General features: G+C 34.6%; 2 protein-coding genes across 2 annotated transcripts; both read left to right on the forward strand.

Annotated features, from left to right (window-relative positions):
* The first annotated feature begins 251 nt into the window (after positions 1-251).
* LOC123213363 (protein DETOXIFICATION 46, chloroplastic-like) lies at positions 252-4,104 on the forward strand. Its single transcript, XM_044632784.1, has 14 exons — positions 252-815; positions 1,077-1,171; positions 1,521-1,629; positions 1,744-1,799; positions 1,909-1,964; positions 2,110-2,248; positions 2,381-2,518; positions 2,601-2,669; positions 2,771-2,881; positions 2,968-3,096; positions 3,197-3,274; positions 3,390-3,461; positions 3,537-3,599; positions 3,685-4,104. The coding sequence occupies exons 1-14, from the start codon at positions 347-349 to the stop codon at positions 3,784-3,786; spliced, it is 1,686 nt and encodes a 561-aa protein (XP_044488719.1). The 5' UTR covers positions 252-346; the 3' UTR covers positions 3,787-4,104.
* Positions 4,105-8,063: 3,959 nt separating this feature from the next.
* Positions 8,064-18,590, forward strand: LOC123213366 (protein DETOXIFICATION 46, chloroplastic-like). Its single transcript, XM_044632791.1, has 14 exons — positions 8,064-8,602; positions 9,130-9,224; positions 9,937-10,045; positions 10,153-10,208; positions 10,769-10,824; positions 10,969-11,107; positions 11,230-11,367; positions 11,448-11,516; positions 11,624-11,734; positions 11,947-12,075; positions 17,656-17,733; positions 17,932-18,003; positions 18,095-18,157; positions 18,232-18,590. The coding sequence occupies exons 1-14, from the start codon at positions 8,164-8,166 to the stop codon at positions 18,331-18,333; spliced, it is 1,656 nt and encodes a 551-aa protein (XP_044488726.1). The 5' UTR covers positions 8,064-8,163; the 3' UTR covers positions 18,334-18,590.
* Positions 18,591-18,688: the final 98 nt, after the last annotated feature.

The following is an 18,688-nucleotide window of genomic DNA, read 5'->3' on the forward strand; positions in this document are numbered from 1 at the left end:
ATTTATTTTTAATACCTAAGACCATAGTATTTATTTGATTTATAAATTTAAAATATAATAATTAGACCTATAAGTTGCTTAAAAATTTTTTTTTTCGCCCACTTCAGATTTAATTACGGTTTCGTTGGCACAGCTTTTTAGTAAATAGTGATTTCTCAGTACTGGAAATCTGTAACCGGAGAGAACGGAAATACAAGTCCAAGCCGCCAAAACTCTCCTTACAGCTTGAGCCTTCTAAAAATTTAACACCAAACTATATAATCCGTTGGCTCTCTTCCTCACTTGCTTTTCTTCTTCTTCATCTCACAATCTTTACCAGAAAAAAAAAAAAAAAAAGAAGAGCAAAATGCAAATCAAGGCACTAAGTCGCTCTTCGCAAACTCCTCTACACAGCCCGCTTCTCAAACCTCTCAATAAACCTCCATCTTCATTATCATTGCCGTTTCTTTTCAAACCCCCAGCACCTTATAAAAGTTTGCGCATTTCAACACCAAATACTCATGGAAGACTTGCTTTAATAACTTCATGCGTGAGCTCGAGCCAAGAACTCGTAGATGAAGAGCCGGAGCTGGACGTTGTTGAAGGAGGTAGCAGTAATGGAGCTGTGGGATTGTCTAATAAAGAGAAGGAAGTGGAAGTTGAAGCTGTTGGATCAAAGAGAGAAGAATTGGCGGGAAAGAGTATCTGGACTCAAATGAAGGAGATTCTCATGTTTTCAGGGCCCGCTACGGGGCTTTGGATCTGTGCGCCGTTGATGAGTCTTATATCCACGGCCGTTGTTGGTCAAAAAAGCTCAACTGAGCTCGCTGCTTTAGGTAGCTTATACAACTCCGTTAAAATTTTACTTTCTGTTAGTTTTCCAGGCAAATCAAAACCAATTTTGGGACTTTAACATGTGTGATTGATATATGAAAAAAGTACTTTTTTAAGAGAAGCAAATATATAATTCCCCAGGAAGAAATGTAGCGCTTCAGGGATGTGCTTTTACACATTATAAAATGTTCTCTGTAAAAACATTTCCAAAAATTGGCAACTACAAATTTATTTATAAGTTGGTGATGCATTTGAATGAGCAGGTCCCGGGACTGTATTTTGCGATAATATGAATCTTTTGTTCATGTTCCTTTCAATCGCTACTTCGAATATGGTTGCAACTTCACTTGCCAAGGGGGTAATTATTTACTTTATCAGTTGAAGGCTATTGTTCATTTTGTGTGGAATTGCTGTGATTAATATGCCGCTGGTTGTTTCCGCCATTAAGAATTTTGATTAAGAAAATGTGAAGCTTTTGGCCATTAATACAGAGCTATATTGTTCTCTCGCATGCCTTAAGAAATTTAGGTTGCATAATCATATAGTTGCTTCTGAAATTTGCAAATGTTTTTTCTGATGCTTAAAAATGTTTTTATCTATTATAATCAATTTGTAATAAATCTTGCATGATATAATCCACCATTGTGATTAGCATTCAATCTTCTATGATCTATTCTGCAATTCTGATTAGCCAGCTTTTGATGCAGGATAAAAAGGATGTGCAGCATCAAATATCTATATTGCTCTTTATTGGGCTAACTTGTGGGGTCTTGATGCTTTTGTTTACCCAATTCCTTGGTTCATGGGCATTAACTGGTAAGAACGACTAGTGCAGTTAACTTCTAATTATAGATTACAATAGTTTGTAATGGAGCTATAATAGCAGAGAACATCCACTGACTGATGAATTTTTACATCTCATTTGTTAAGGTTTTGCTGGACCAAAGAATGCGCATCTTGTACCTGTAGCTAGCAAATATGTTCAGGTTCATCTTCATCTTTGTAGCTTCTACTGCTCTTTCTTTCATTTTTGATCATTTCTCTTTGTTGTTGTAACGATGTTTAATGTGCTAAGAATTCTAATTTTCTTGGCAGATTAGAGGCCTATCATGGCCTGCTGTTCTTTATGGACTGGTTGCTCAAAGTGCAAGGTCCAAATAGCTATAAACTCTCACATGCTTGGAATGATTTTTAGCTTAGATATGCCTGCATTTGTTGAAATCTATTAGTGTAATTAAAACCGTGAACAATACTTGTTAATCAGTATATTCTGAAATCTATTATTCTTATTCCCAGTCTTGGCATGAAGGACTCGATGGGACCTTTGAAGGCTTTGGTGGTTGCCACTTCTGTAAATGGCATTGGTCATCTAATCTTGTGCAGTTTGTTAGGCTATGGTATTACTGGGGCAGCATGGGCAACTATGACATCGCAGGTATGGAATGAGAACTCAGATAGTGATCATATATTGTTGTTTTTATTGAACCTTGATGCATACTTCATGTAAGTTAATGCACATATTCTTTCTCTTAATGCTTTCATTGCTTAGCATATGAATATGTTCCAGGTTATTTCAGCTTATATGATGATCCAAGCTCTAAACAAGAAAGGATACAACCCTTTTGCCATCTCTATTCCATCACCAAATGAATTTCTCCAAATATTTGCAATTGCTGCCCCAGTTTTTGTATCAATGTTCTCAAAGGTTGATTACAATCTACCTGATTCCACTATTGCATCAGCCCAAGCTCAATGCAGTTACTCAATAAGAGTTTTTGATGTTTCAGGTGGCTTTCTACTCTCTCATTACTTACTTTGCCACAGCTATGGGCACATTTACGGTCGCTGCTCATCAGGTTGGTTTAACCCACACTACTTTAATAATTTATTCCATTGCTTTAGCTTCCTGTCTCCATTTAAGAAACTGATGACACTGACAACTTCATATTCACTCCAGGTCATGATTCAAACCTATGGCATGTTTGTCGTATGGGGCGAGCCGCTCTCTCAAACAGCGCAATCATTTATGCCAGAGATCCTTTATGGAGTTAACCAAAGTTTGGACAAGGTTAGCTATGGATACACATACAACAATTCTTCTAGTGAAGTTGATTAGTCAGAACATGTTCTGAATGGATTTATAATGTTAAACAGGCTCGAACACTCATAAAGTCACTCATGATTATTGGAGCTATACTTGGAGTGATGATTGGCGCTGTTGGTTCATTTATCCCTTTGTTCCTCCCAAATATGTTTACATCTGATCTTATGATCATAAAAGAGGTTTTCTTCTAAACTTTTACAAGCATGTTTCTTTCATCAACCAGATTAAATTTTAATTGCAGATTATTGGAAATCTCACACTAAACTTCATTTTATGCAGATGCACAAAGTGTTGATTCTCTTCTTTTTTGCATTAGCCGTGACACCCTGCACTCTTAGTGTTGAGGGAACTTTGCTGGTATGTTGGGTGCTCTGCCCTGTAGTCCATTCTTCATTTTAGGATTATTGACTTGAAAGATAATATATGGAACCTCTTGTGCTTTTTCATCCGAAAATTTGTCTCTCTTGTGCAGGCTGGACGCGATCTTAAATTTATGAGCTTATCAATGAGCGGATGCTTTTCTGTGGGGGCTCTTGTATTGTTGGTAATGTCTATATCTCAGCATTCATCAGGCTATCTTTGAACATTAATATAACCATTCTGTTTTTCTTAAAACCAGCTTGTGAACAAAGGAGGACTTGGTTTGCCAGGCTGCTGGTCTGCACTAGTAGCATTTCAATGGGTAACAAAAATATATCCCCAGTACTACTCATATACACCAACTTTTTTTACTTGGGAGTTAAGCTGACTGCACAAAATTTTTTCAGGGTCGATTCTTTGTGGCTCTCTGGCGCCTGCTGTCTCCAAATGGCATGCTTCACTCCCAAGGTCCAAGCAAGTATGAACTGGGAAAGTTGAAAGCAGCTTAAGTTTAAGATCAACATCTAAATTTAGTAAATGAGAACATGGCTTTAAAAAGCTTCCAAGAATGCAAGTTCAACTCTTCCTCAGACACCAGAGATTAATTGTTGTATTGAAGCTGTAAAAGATCAGGTTGACATTATTCTTTTTTGCCTCAATGAGGCTGGAAGCATAAGCAAGGCACAATGACAAGCTGCACTTGTTTTCTTCCAAGACAATAATTTGTTTCTCCTTCTGTATTATTCATTGAACTATTGCAAGTTTGTCAAGTTTCTAGCAAGTAGCTCCTTTTGTAATCTTTCATTTCGGAAAAGTATTTTGGATGATCTGCAGCGTAAAAGGAACTAGTTTCTGTTTCACATGACTCAATCATCTGTCGGCACAAGTGGCGAAAAGACATTGAATATATGATTTTGTCAGGATCTGCAAGATTGGTCAGTTCAGCAACTTGTGGAGAGCTTGTTAGTCTCCCTCGGGACCATGTGGAGCTTCTCCTAACCACATGTTTACAGAAGCATCCAACTCTGACTTGGTTGACCCAATGGTCAAAGTGTAAGAAATTCATAAAGATTTCCCACCTAAGGGTTAATTCACCTCAAATTTACAATTATAAAATTTCAAAAACTCAAATATTATTTATCAATTCTTAAAATTAATAAAATTAGTTAATTTTAAAGATAAAATCTTTATTTAATCATTAATATTAAAAATAAATAAATTTTTATCTTATTTTTTTCCTTAAACCTTACAAATTGATAATTTCTGTTGAGTCAAATTTTAAAAAATAATATTTTCTCTTCTAAGGTTAATATTTCATTCTTTAGTCACTATCTCCTGCAATCTCTTCCTCTAACGATCTCTCTCCTCACTCTCATTTTAATGATTTTTTCAAATAAAGGTCAAATCATCTTCCTTTGAGAAGACGATTCGTCATTGATTGTATAATAAATTACGGGCAAAATTTTTCATTTATGTGATAAATTAAGGATAATTTTTTCTTCATTGATTGTATTGTGAATTGGATATAAGAATTTTAGTTCTCAATTATTTGGTGAACTAAGGACAAACATATTTGTTCTTGTTAAACTAACAATGAGGGAATAACAAAATATTGTATATTCATAAATGTATCCAGGTAAAACTAACTTATAAACGGGAACCATAGAATGTATCACTAGGTGGTGGTAAAATAAGTGTACTTTTTTTGTTAATTGGATGTCAAAATATTTGTCACTTTCTTCACCATATGGATGTCAAAATAGTATCACTCCCACATTAGTTGCATGTCAAAAGAAACAAATCAGGAATGTGCATGTTAGATAAGTCTGCAACAATCTTTGTTAACACTCACTATCAATCATGAATAACAATTACTGTAATATATTGGTTCAATAATTCGCCATACTATTAAAATATTATCTATTTTAGATACATAATCTATTCTAATTTTTTTTTTAGTTTTGTAATTTAAAATTTATCTTGACAATTTAGGAAATCATATTCTAACCAATCTTATATTAATGTTCCCAAGCAATGAGGGATGTGCATGTATATCTAATATCTCTTGTACTTTGTCGATGTAAGATTATTTTATATGTGTTATATTTACCCCACTTAAAGGACTTAACGTCTATGCTGAGATTCACCCCACTATCACTCAAAATGACGTGTAAAGTGGTTTTGATACATTTGTAATATCTTGATCTAATAGTCTAACCTATTTTTAAAATATTATTCACTTTAAACACATTGTTTATTAATATTTTGTTTTGAGGCTTTACAATCTAAAACACATTTTCACAGCTTAGGAATTCACAACCTCTTATTCGGCTTTGAGTGTATATCTCACATTATCTGGAGATGTTAAGATAAAAGTAGTTAAATAGTTTATGAGCTCCTTAAGCTATTAAGATACGTTTTGCATTATAAAATCAAAAACAAACCCATAATAGCCTATGTGTCCAAAAGTGAACAATATCTTAACAATAGACTAGGTATTAGATCAAAGATGTTACAAATGGTATTAAAGTCACTTTACATGTCTTTTTAAGCGATGATAAAACAAATCTCAGCAAACACAAGAGAGATGTTTCAAATGGTTAAATAGTTTGTAAACTCCTTAAATAAAACAAAATAATGATAGACTGTGCATCCAAAAGTATATAATATTTTAATAGTAAGTCAAACTATTAAACTAAAGATGAACAAAAGTAGATACCTTAAAAAATAATAGTTAAAGTGAAATTTTCTTTATACCAAACAACTGTTTCATGAGGGATTAAACATATTAATGTAAGGTTGCATTTTATTCATAACATGATTGACGAAAAGGCCATTAAGGTGGAGAAAATTGCAGGGAAAGAGAATCCTATATATATGTTTACAAAGTTCTTTATGAGTCTGCTCAATATTGAATAAATAAGAAGAAGAAGAAGAAAGGGACAGTAAAGTTTTCTTGCTACTATTAAGTGTCAAGGTGGAGAATTATGGTGATGTGGAACATAAAGCAACACTCAAACCTTTTATTACACTTGAGCAAATAAAGCATCTAGGATCATTTCCCCCTTTATTCTTGTCGAGTAGAAACAGGTACGACTTAGAAACTCTAGTCGAGCAGAAGTGGGTGTGACATGAGGAACCCTAATAGAGCAAAAATGTGATGCATTCATTGTACATGTGTCGTTTGCTTATTGTTAAGTTTGCATATAAAAATTGTAATAAAAATGTGTGTCATGGGCTCATGTGCACACAAATAAAGAGAAGAGAAGAATTAACAAAAAAGATTCAAGATTGTGAGTTATAGTTTGTAAGCAAAATTCTGGCGAAAACTTTGTAATATTTTCTCTTGTATAGTGAATTTTTGTCTTGTTGCCCCTTTAAATGGATGTAGGAAATCAATTTGATTGCAAGCCATGTGAATTCCAAAGCTTGTTTTTACATATTTGCAATAATTTAGTTTGCTATTCCATTTCTTGGTACTGAGAATTAGTTAGATAACCTGAATCCTTCTCAACAATGTCCTAAAAACTAGTTAGCAAATAGGTTAGGAATGATCTATTTATATCTACTTTTATACCAATGTAAAATTTTATGTATTTAGTTAATGAGTAATATTATGTTTATATATTTTTTGTATATAAATATGTACACACATAGATGTGTCATTATGTGATTAGACGTTACTTTATCATTAATTTAAAATTACCCAATCACATCACAACACATTTATGTATGTATAGATTTATGTATCAAAATTATATATACATAGTTTTATTGTTTAATTGAATAAATTAATAGCAGATTTATCGAATTTTAGATAATTAATCAAGCTTTGTATTGTTATTTGAAATTGGCCAAAAGACTTTTTTCCTCCCAAGGTTTATTGAAAAAAAATGGTATCTGCTAACTATTGAAAACTCAAACTCTCACCCATGGGTTGTTAAAGTTGACAGAATCGATTAGTTTTAAAAGTAAAATCGTCATTTAACTAATAATATATTAAAAATAATAAAACTTTTTCGCTCCGCTCTTGTTTATAAAATTAATAATTTTCTCTATAATTAAACTTTTAAAAGTTACATTTTCCCCTTAAGTTTTCATTTCCAACCTATCCATCTTTGGCAATCAAAATTCGACCATGCCTCTCTTTCTCCTGCCATCGACGCTCTTTCTTCTCTTGGATCCACAGTCAATGGAGACAAAGATGGCAAATGGCGAAATGTAGAAGATGAATCGACAAAAATGCAAAAAAGAAATCGATGAAAATCGATGGTGAAAAGCACATCTGATGAACAAAGAGGTTTAGGAATCAACAAAATTGCAGAAGAAGTTTAGGAATCGGTGAAAATGCAAAAGAGGAATTGATGAACAAAGTTCCAGGAACTCTAAACGAAGGTTGTCGCTGATTCATCTTTATACTGATTTATCGTCTTCAAAGAAAAAGAAGAAGACTAAAACCCTAGAGGAAAATATAATTTTTAAAAGCTTAATCTTAGAGAAAATTATTAGTTTTCTAAACCAAGTGAAAAAATGAAAAAAAAATTATTATTCTTAATATATTATTAGTTAAATAACGATTTTATTCTTGAAACTAATTGATTCTGTCAACTTTAACAATTTATGGGTGATAATTTAAATTTTTAATAGTTAATCGATATCAGTGGCATTTCAACAAACCTTGGGCGGGAATAAGTTTTTTGGCTTTTGAAATTATGCAAGTGGAAAGAGACGGTTGGGCAGTTGACCGTTTAAGGGCGTTATATTACACAGACAACGGCCGCCAAAATTCAACAAATAATCCTTTCTGCTTCTTCTCCATTTATGAGTTATAAATAAGCAAAATAGAACAACCCTTTTTCTTTTTCGATTTTGATTTTGAAAACAAAATGCAAATCAAAACCCTTGCTAACCCTTTACGTGGATTCTCTCGATCTTTTGTCATCTTTAACAAAACCCCACCTCTCTCTTGCTCTCACGCCTCTCTTTCACCCCCAAGTTTGCGTTTTTGTAATCCAAAGATTCAGCACAAACTATTTAGAACTTTTTGCATTAGTCCTAGCGAAAAACTGATTAAAAATGAGTATACAATCGAATCTATTGATTCAAATTCTTTGTCTGAAAATGAAGAAAAAGAGGAAGAAGAAGTGAAACAAGATATGGAGGGTAAAAGAGAAGGGTTGGAGAATCGAAGTATATGGAATCAAATGAAGGATATTGTGATGTTTACAGGACCTGCAACGGGGCTTTGGATATGTGGGCCATTAATGAGTCTCATTGACACTGCTGTTATCGGTCAAGGAAGCTCCATTGAGCTTGCTGCTTTAGGTATTCGTTTGAAAACTTCTGTTAGGTTTCTTTTTTGGTTTCCATTTTATATTTGGTTTGCTCAAAGAATGTGGTGAAAGAATATTTTGTTCTTTTAAATCTATAATTGTGGATTAGATTAGTGTGTCTAATACTCAACACCTGAGTTCAGCTTACAGCTAAGGGAGTTTATTGGGAAGAATTTTTTTTGTTAATTTTACTTTTGAATTCTTTTACCTGTGAGAACACATAGTTTTATCAACAATGCCAGTTAAAAGATCATTAATAGAAGTTGGTGCGTCAGTGGTTTCTTGGAAATTTGACTGGCAGTCTTTCGTTTTATGTTTTGATTCTTAGAATTTGTAGTAAAAGGAGGATTTGGAAGATTCAATTTTAAGTTTCTAACCTGAGATTGTACTTGTTCTTATTGAATCTGCTCTACTATTGTTAATACAAAAGCCAAGCAGCATATGGAGGGTATTTTCTTTTTGCTTTATCTCTTTTGTGTCTAGTAATTAATTATTGCAATTGTGGATATGGATGAGCAGGGCCGGGAACTGTGATTTGCGATTACTTGACTTACGTGTTCATGTTCCTTTCAATTGCTACATCAAATATGGTCGCCACTTCCCTTGCCAAACGGGTTAGTTTTTTGAGCTGTTTGAGGGTATTATTGCTTATATGCTAGAACTGATGTTGTTGATATAAGTTTTCATAGACATTGCTTTTTATTTATTTTTAACCATTTTTTACTCCTCCCTTAGAAGGGGAAAAAACTGCATGGAGGTGCTTGCACCTCTGGTTTCATGGCATGGGCGGTAAGCTATATTTCCCAGAAAAGCATGCTAACTCAGGCCAAAAACAGAGCTGCTAATAAAATAATGATTTGGCTATCTGTCAGGTCTTGGTTCTACCAATATTGTTTGGCACAACATATTCCTCTCACTTGTTATGCTTATAAAGCTTTCTCATGAACATGATTAATTGCATCAAATATAGAGTATGAAGGAACGCACATGTATCAATGCTTTCCTAAAACTTTCAAAATATTAGTTGCTTTGTCACTTTCCATTTTTTTATAGTTTGTGTGTGAGGATGAAATTCAAGTACCATGTAATTGTATGTATTATTTAAACCCTTATATTTTTCACATTGATTAAATCCTGATACCAAATCATTGTATTACTATATTGTGTCTTGTTACCTGTTTTGCTTCTTTTGCATTTTCTTTTTCTTGTCTTCTTAGTTTTGTTTCTTTGGATTATAGCAGATTTGGTGATTGGATATAATAAGTGTTTACAAATGGCTCTGTGACATTATAGGCTATATCATTTGACTAAATAGTGCTGGTGTAGGAGAAAGAAGCTGGACAGCATCAAATATCTGTCTTGCTCTTTGTTGGCTTGGCTTCTGGCATCTTGATGTTCATGTTTACAAGATTCCTTGGTTCATGGGCACTAACTGGTAATGTAGTCTGGTAAAGATTTTCGTTGATCCTATGCTGTGAGCAGAAAGAAGGAATTGTGGTGGTGATGCTATAAATGATGGATTTTCTTTTCTTGCATTGTCAGCTTTTACTGGACCTACAAATGTGCATATTGTACCGGCAGCAAATACATATGTTCAGGTTTGTATTTTATCTTATGAATCTTACCTCTCTTCTTCTTATTTAATTTGTGTTGTATAGGTATATTTTTCTTCTTATTATTTCATTGCACTTTAAATTGTTTCACAATAAGGAAAATGGCAGTTTTATATAAATTTTTTTCCCTTACTTTAGTTAAGCTCTCATATGTTTTGTTATGATATGTTCAATTTAGACCATGAGAAGATTTGCTTGGAAAATGATAACTTGTCATGAATCTTTATTCTTTATTTGTAGTTAAACATATAAGCATCAGATTGGAGTATGCTTATATGTTCACTTCCCTAAGTAGTTAATGGAATTTGGCATGTATTCAACTCTTATTTGTGAATGTGTTACTATGGCAACTACTATATGTGAACACAATTCTGTCTATTGGAAGGACTACTTGAAATAATTCATGTTATTACTTTATTGTTGTTTCATATACTTCTAGATCTCTACATTTCTACTACTCCAATGGAAGTTTGGGTACTATGATTATTATAAGAGCCTCCTTGCCTTGCTAAGCTTCTTAAGTTGACAAACTTTTCTATTGGTAGATTCGGGGCTTTGCATGGCCAGCTGTTCTTGTTGGGTTGGTTGCTCAAAGTGCAAGGTGCAAATGTGTATCATATTTCTTTCCACAATTTGTCTACTTTATAAGATGGCATCTTCTTTGACAGTATTCTTAATTTAATAAGCTGCAAACAATTGCTACATCATTAGTTATGTATTTTAACATCCTCTTGCCCTTTCTCAGTCTTGGGATGAAAGATTCTTGGGGTCCTTTGAAAGCGTTGGCAACTGCTAGTGTCATCAATGGTATTGGTGATGTAGTTCTCTGTAGCTTTTTAGGCTATGGCATTGCTGGTGCAGCATGGGCAACAATGGTGTCACAGGTTTGCTAAATGAGCATTTCAGGATTTCTTATATTTACACAATTTCTTTGAACACATATTCTCATTACACATTTTTAGCATTTGAAAATGGGTCACCTTGTTGGTTGTTTTTTGTGTTCTAGGTTGTTGCAGCTTATATGATGATTAAATCTCTAAATAAGAAAGGATACAATGCTTTTGCCTTTGCTATTCCATCCCTCAATGAACTTGTGACAATACTTGGGCTTGCTGGTCCTGTGTTTGTAACTATGGTGGCGAAGGTAACATAAAAGTTAATTTATAGCAATATTCAGTACCATGTGATTATCTCTTCTTGAATCTTTGACATTTTGATGTTTAGGTGGCTTTTTACTCTCTCATCATATATTTTGCTACATCTTTGGGCACAAACACAATGGCTGCTCATCAGGTTAGATTTTCGCACACTTTTGAATTTAGTTACTTTCTTCTTCTCTTAGCTTTAGACTGTCAAATGGATGGTAAATTATATCTAATAATGTTTACTTTTTACATTAGGTCATGATTCAAACATACTGCATGTGCACAGTATGGGGTGAGCCTCTTTCTCAAACTGCACAGTCATTTATGCCTGAGTTGATATATGGAGTTAATCGAAGTCTAGTAAAGGTTAGTTTTGCTTTGAATCTATGTCACAGTCATCTTATTCAGTCTTAGGTTACAACTTGTTACTAAACTCATTTGACATACTAGGAGTTTTGATATGTTTTCTTGGGGAGGCACAAATGATATGTTAAATCTCCCTATCTTTGCTGCAAGATTTATTTATATATATATATATTTTTCAGAAGTTACCTGAATTTTTTTATGCCTATAACTAGGCTAAAATGCTGCTGAAGTCACTTATTATCATCGGGTCAACACTTGGTTTGATATTAGGGACCATTGGAACTTTTGTTCCTTGGTTGTTCCCTAATGTTTTTACGCGTGATCAGAGTGTCGTACAAGAGGTGAGTTCCTTTTTCTTAACTTCTGAATAATCCTTACATCTTTCTTCCATTACTTTTTCTATAAATTATAAAATATATGATGGTGTCATGACCAAAAGATAAATCAGATGATATATTATTATCTTGTTCTGGTTATTCTTAATCCTTAATAATTGACTATGGCACAAAATGATAAGCATCAGAAAGGGAATACAACTACTTTTTGCTGCTATCTTATAGAAACATTGTAATTTAATTGTTTTCAACCTTATTCAAAAATTGAACTCATTTTTAAGTCTACTGCTTATCTCCTTACTAGATTGCTATCAATTGTCAACTCTTCCATTTGGCCACTTGTCTTTCTCCTAGAAGCTCTCTTCCTTTCCTTCTTCCACACATATACTCTTTCTCTAATATTACCCCTCCTATCAAGAGGCATCTTATCTTAAAGTGCAATGAAGGAAAAAGTGGCTCTTAAAAATTCTCACATTAAGGCAAATTTTGCCATGTAATTAACAATTTCAAGTCCCTCGCTGATTATACCTATAAGTAATCACATTTTCGGGCTGCACCACTAACTCCCTTATTTTATTCAAACCTGTTGGTAATTGTTGACAGATGGTCCTTGCATCCACTTGTCTCTGAGTTGAGAGATGTGAAATATTGGATGTATCATTGTTGTTTTTGGTAATTTCAGCCTATAGGCTACTTTTCCCACCATCTCGGTTTCTTCATACAAGCCATAGAAATGTGGACTTTAACTTTTCGTTGGGTCAGGAAGCTAACGAACAAAATTGATAAGACTAAGGCTAAAGGCTAAGGAAGATATAATCTCCCACGTTGAACTTCACATCTTTATGGTGTCTATCTACATTCTGTTTTATTCTAGACTGGACTATATTGAGATTCTCCTTCAATTGATCTAATATCAAGTTTCTCTCTCAAATCATGTCGTTCACTTCTTTTACTTTAGAGTCCTCCTCTATTAGTCTTAAAAGCAGTGGCAGTTCCTTCCTATAAATGGCCTTTAACGACATCATCTCTATTGCACTATGAAAGGCCGTGTTGTACCAATACTCAACCCACGATAACCATTTAATTCACATTTTAGGCTGACCAAGTAGAAAAAACAGAGGTAATCTTCAAGGCTTCAATCGACAACCTTGGTTTGTTAATTTGTTTATGGGTGGTAAGCCAAACTGAATTTTAAAGACGTCCCCATTGCTTTAAATAACTCCAACAAAAAATTACTTATAAAGACGCAATCCCAATTAGTAACGATAAACCGCAGAAATCCGTGAAGACGCACCACATCTTTGATAAAGATCTCGACAATGTCTTTTGCTGTGTATGGGTGGCGGATTGCAATGAAGTGCTCATATTTTGTGAGTCTGTCAATAACAACCAGCATTATATCTGCACACTTGACTCTAGGTAGCCCTGTTATGAAGTCCATCGAAAAGTCTTTTTATGTATTAGTTGGAATCGATAGTGGTTGCAAAAAGCCCACTAAAGAAGTTGTTTCGTATTTAACCTGTTGGCACACCTTGCATTCCGTCACATTTTGTTTAATGTTCTTCTTCATACCTTCCCAAAATAACACTGGCTGAACCTATTTATATGTTCTAAAGAACCCCAAGTGTCCATCGTATGGAAAAGTATGAAATTCCTTCATGAGTTAAGAAATAAGCTGAGAAGTTCTCGATAATACTAACTTGCTTTTGTAAAGAAAACTGCCACCTCTGAGAGAATATGCCTTAAATTCACTTTGTTGATTAATTATTTCTTGAATTATCTGTTATAGTTTTTCATCATGCAGTACCTTATATTGAATGCTTTTTGTATCTCCCACTTTTCCCATGGAAATAACCATGATTTTTTCAACGAATTTTGGGTTCCTGGACAAGGAATCTACTACCTTGTTTTTACACCCCGACTTATAAATAATTTTGAAGTTGAACTCCAACATTTTTATCAACCATTTCTGCTGCTTATGCCCGATTATTTGCTACTTCATCAGAAAATGTAAACTCTTCTGATTCATATGCATTTTAAATTGTCTTCCTAACAAGTAGTGCCGCCATTTTTGGAAAGCTAATACGATTGTCATTAGTTCTTTTTCGTACACTGATTTCCTTTTATTTCTTCGAGATAAGGCTTTACTTAAGAACGCAATCGGCCTCCCTTCTTGCATGAGTACAGTGTTTAATCCTTGCCCCGAAGCATTGGTTTTTACTATAAATTTTTTGAAGAAGTCGGGCATAGCTAGAATAGGGATAGAGGTCATAGTAGTTTTTAATCTTTTGAATGCTCCCTGTGCCTTTTCACTCTACCTAAAGTTGTTCTTCTTCAACAGATTCGTGAGAGGTTTGGCAATCCTTCTATAATCTTGTACGAACCTCTGATAATACCCAATCAACCCTAAGAACCCTTTCAATTCTCGTAGTTCTCTTGGTGTGGCCTATTTTTGCGTATCTTCAATTTTTTTGGGATCTGCTTTCACCCTTTTCCTGGAAATCACATGCCCCAAATACTCAATTTTTCCATATCTAAATAAGTACTTTTTTTTTGTTAATTATCATGTCATTTTCTTGTAGTAACTGTAATATTTCTCTAAAATGTGATAGGTGTTCTCGAACTCCTTTACTATAAACTAATATGTCTTCGAAAAATATTAAAACAAACTTCCATAAATGGGGTCTGAAAATGTCATTCATTATACCTTAAAAGGAAGTCAAGACGTTTGAAAATTCAAAAGGCATGACAAAGAACTCATAATGTCCCTCGTGCATTCGAAAGACGATTTTCTCAACATCTTCCTCGCTAACCCAAATTTGGTGATATCTCAATTTAAAATCCAATTTATTAAAAATCTTGACTCCCACTAATTCATCCAAAAGTTTATCAATCATCAAAATGAAAAATTTATCAGAGATGGTAATTTTATTTAATGTTCAATAATCAACACAAAAAGGTCATCTGCTGTTATTTTTTCTCATGAGAATTATTGGACTCGAAAAGGGACTAACACTTGGTCTAATGATCCTTGCAACTAGCATTTCTTGAACTATTTTCTCTATTTCACTTTTTTGGTACTATGCATAGTCCTTGGTACGGTTAGGGGGGAAGTCCTATAATTTGGAGAACAAAGCAACAAATTCTTTCAATAACTTATGTAATTCTAGCATAGAATATCCTTCTTATGTTAAGCCCCATTTCTATCCAGTAGTCTTCCCCCTTTCCCATATAAATTTTAACATTGTTCTGAGTAAAGCTTCCAGCCTAGTTAATGACACATCTCCTTTCAATTCCACTCTTTATCGTTCCACATGAACTTTATTGTTTGACTCTTCTAATTTACCTTTAATTCTTCTAATCTACTAAGCCAATCAACTCCTAATATGATGTTCATACCTCCTAAACAGAAAAGAAGGAAATCTTGGTTGATTTTGATCTTCTGAATACTCACCTCAATTCCTTCGCATTTGCCCAACCCTCGAACTCTTCAGTCATCTCCTAAAATTATGACAAATTTCGTAAGTCCAATTGAAATGCCCAACTCCTTCACTAGCTACTCTGAAATAAAATTATGGATAGCTGGGTTAGGTGTGTGTTTCAGATTGGATAAAGGTGGATGGTATGGGTTGGGCTAGACACAAATTGACTTTGGGCTCAGGCTAGGGCCTATGTTATTGGATTAGTAAAGGTAAAGGGGCTTATGAATCGGCTTGGGTTAGACTGTTGTTTTGGTTTAGGCTAACCGGGTCGGGTCCTTATCTACCCAATAATAATTTCGTTCTTCTTTTCTACCTCCACTGCCGATTGCATCGCCTCTTCCAAATCACGTGGGTGGAAGAGTTTTGTCTCTGCTCGGATGTCTTTCGTCAAGCTATTCAAGAACAGTCGGTCAGGGTCTCCTCAGTCATGTCATCCACCGTTGATGACAACTATTCGAATCAACACTGATATTCATAAACCAAGTCCATCTATCAAAGGGCCAACAACTCCTTTTAAGGAGTTCTTTGTGTTTTGCTTGGAAATGCTTAAACATAACATTCCTAAACTCCTCCCTACTCCGAAACTTCATTCTCTTCTCCCTCCATTTCAACCACCCATGATTGATACCTTCCATGCACACTCCGGTCACTGTGAGGCATTCTCTTTCATTCAAATGGTTAACATCAAAGTATCTTTCACATTTGAAAATCCATTTGAGAGCGTCATTGTCATTGAAGACCTAAAGGTCCAAGCATAGGTAAGGAGTGTCTTGGCATTCTCTAGTGGTGTCCCCTTCTCTTTCTTCCCTTGAAGTTGCCCTATTTGCTCCTCATGTTTCCCCTTCTGTAGCTGTCGGAGTTGCCCTCATCTTTGGCTATGGGAGAGAGTATGAGAGGATGTTTCCTAGCCCATTGGGGCTTTTCCCTTATCCCCGTTTTCCTTCCAACAATGACATCTTACAACTCCTGCAGACATCCATGAAGAGATTCTACATTAATCTCCATATTTCCCATTCAATTGTTCGTGTCCCTGTTCAAGTCTGCCATCTACTTACCCATTTCTCCCATTTTTTTCTCTCATTTCTCTGATTTCCTTTTCAACTCTTTCCACCCTTGTCTCCATTTTCGTCATACTCTGATACTACTATGTTATGGACCTAGTTCTGTGCAAGGTAACAACTCTTTTCCACTCCAGTAGATGAAGATGTTGGCATCTGAAATTGTAGTGAAAGCTACGGAAATATATGTCATGAAACAGTAATAATGTAACTCACAATATAATCCAACATTGTAATAGTGAAATAACTTTCTTTGTATTAGATATTACAAAGAAAGTTTAACACAATGAAACAGTAATAAAAGTTGTTCTTCTGAATGAGTTTAACACAATCAGAATACTAACTCAGGAAATATTACAAAAGTAATAATAAAAAACTTAATAACTAAATCATCAGCTTTTGAGAGGTTGGGACTCTCTCTCAATATTTCTTTAGCCAAAAAATCCTCTACTCATTTTCCTCCCTCTTGCCTATTTCAATCTCGGTTCCATAACTGCCATCTTCCTGTACAGCTGCCACCTCAACATACAAACTCTCAATGGTCCTGTTTTCTGAATGTCTGGGCACTACATCCTCTTTTTTGTCTGTTGCCTGTCTCCTTACCAGAGTGCTATCAATTGTCAACTCTTCCACTTGGCCCCTTGTCCTTCTCCTAGCAGCTCTCTTCCTTTCCTTCTTCCTCACATATACTCTTTCCCTAACATAAACCAATCCCTGGATTCAAGATCATTTTCATAATTATAACTGTTATTTGAGAAATTTAATGAGTGATAGATATGTACAAGAAACTTAAACCAGATGAAATTGGTATTGCTTTGCAATTTTCTGTAGATATGAGCATTTTTATATGGATTTTCATTGGTCGGTCATATTTCTTATTTTGACCATCATCTGAATTATTCGCCTCATGGGAGCCCTGAATTTAGATTGGTGATAACAGATTTGATAAATTGCAAATTCCTCAAGAAAGCACGAATTGTATTCCAAGTATTAAACAAATTCAGTTTAACTGTGATTTTCTGATATATTAGTCTTGTCTCATGCAGATGCACAAAGTTCTGATACCGTACTTTCTTGCACTAGTTGTGACGCCCAGCACTCATAGCCTTGAAGGGACATTGATGGTATGTTGTTTATTCTCCAATTTTGAATCTAAGATCTTAATGGAGATAGTAAAAGGTTTAATAGTTGCAACTAATGATAGACGTTCGCATGTCATTCATAGAATTTGTGAATCAACAACTGAGAGCTAATGCACAAGCATCCAAATAGTCATTTCTAGCTTGTAATCTAGCATCAGAAAAGTCTATTTCTTTGTGCAGGCAGGACGAGACCTTAAGTTTCTTAGTTTGTCAATGAGCGGATGTTTTACTTTGGGTGCTCTTGTACTGTTGGTAAGTACCTATTTCTTGGCTATGTTCTCTTTTTTTAAAATGATTTTGATTTGCCATACATCATCACCGTTATTGCTCTGGTGATCATCAGCTCGTGAGCAGTAGAGAATATGGCTTGCCAGGCTGCTGGTGTGCTCTTGTAGGCTTTCAATGGGTAAGACTAGATATATTAATCTCTCTCATATTCGATATACTTACATTTAAACTAACAAATTATTATTTGTGCAGGCTCGATTTCTCCTTTCTCTCTGGCGCCTTCTTTCCCCTGATGGCATACTATTCTGTGAAGATATGAGCCAGTATAAAGTGCAGAAGCACAAAGCTGCTTAGTCTTAGCATTTGCATTGAACTACAAAACAAACTTGAAATCCCCCAATCTTCAAAGATACAATGTCTTACGTCTCACCAATGAATCGAACTAAATTACCAGAAAAGTAGCACCGAAGATCATGTATCTTGAGGCTTAAGTGCACACACAGCGCCTTTGGCTATTTTCTTATTAGCGCCGACTCTTGTTGGCTAATTCTTGTGACAATAAATTATTCTTCTACAATACAAAATGAAGAAAGAAAGTACATTTACACGCAGAAAACTATTTGTTAAATGAAGCCGTTTTATATTGGCAAACAAATGGGAAACTCACAGTAATAGACACGTAGCAGACAAAAATTGATTGAGCAAGCAT

The sequence above is a fragment of the Mangifera indica genome, chromosome 4 (genome assembly GCF_011075055.1).
Source record: "Mangifera indica cultivar Alphonso chromosome 4, CATAS_Mindica_2.1, whole genome shotgun sequence".
NCBI classification, from domain to species: domain Eukaryota; kingdom Viridiplantae; phylum Streptophyta; class Magnoliopsida; order Sapindales; family Anacardiaceae; genus Mangifera; species Mangifera indica.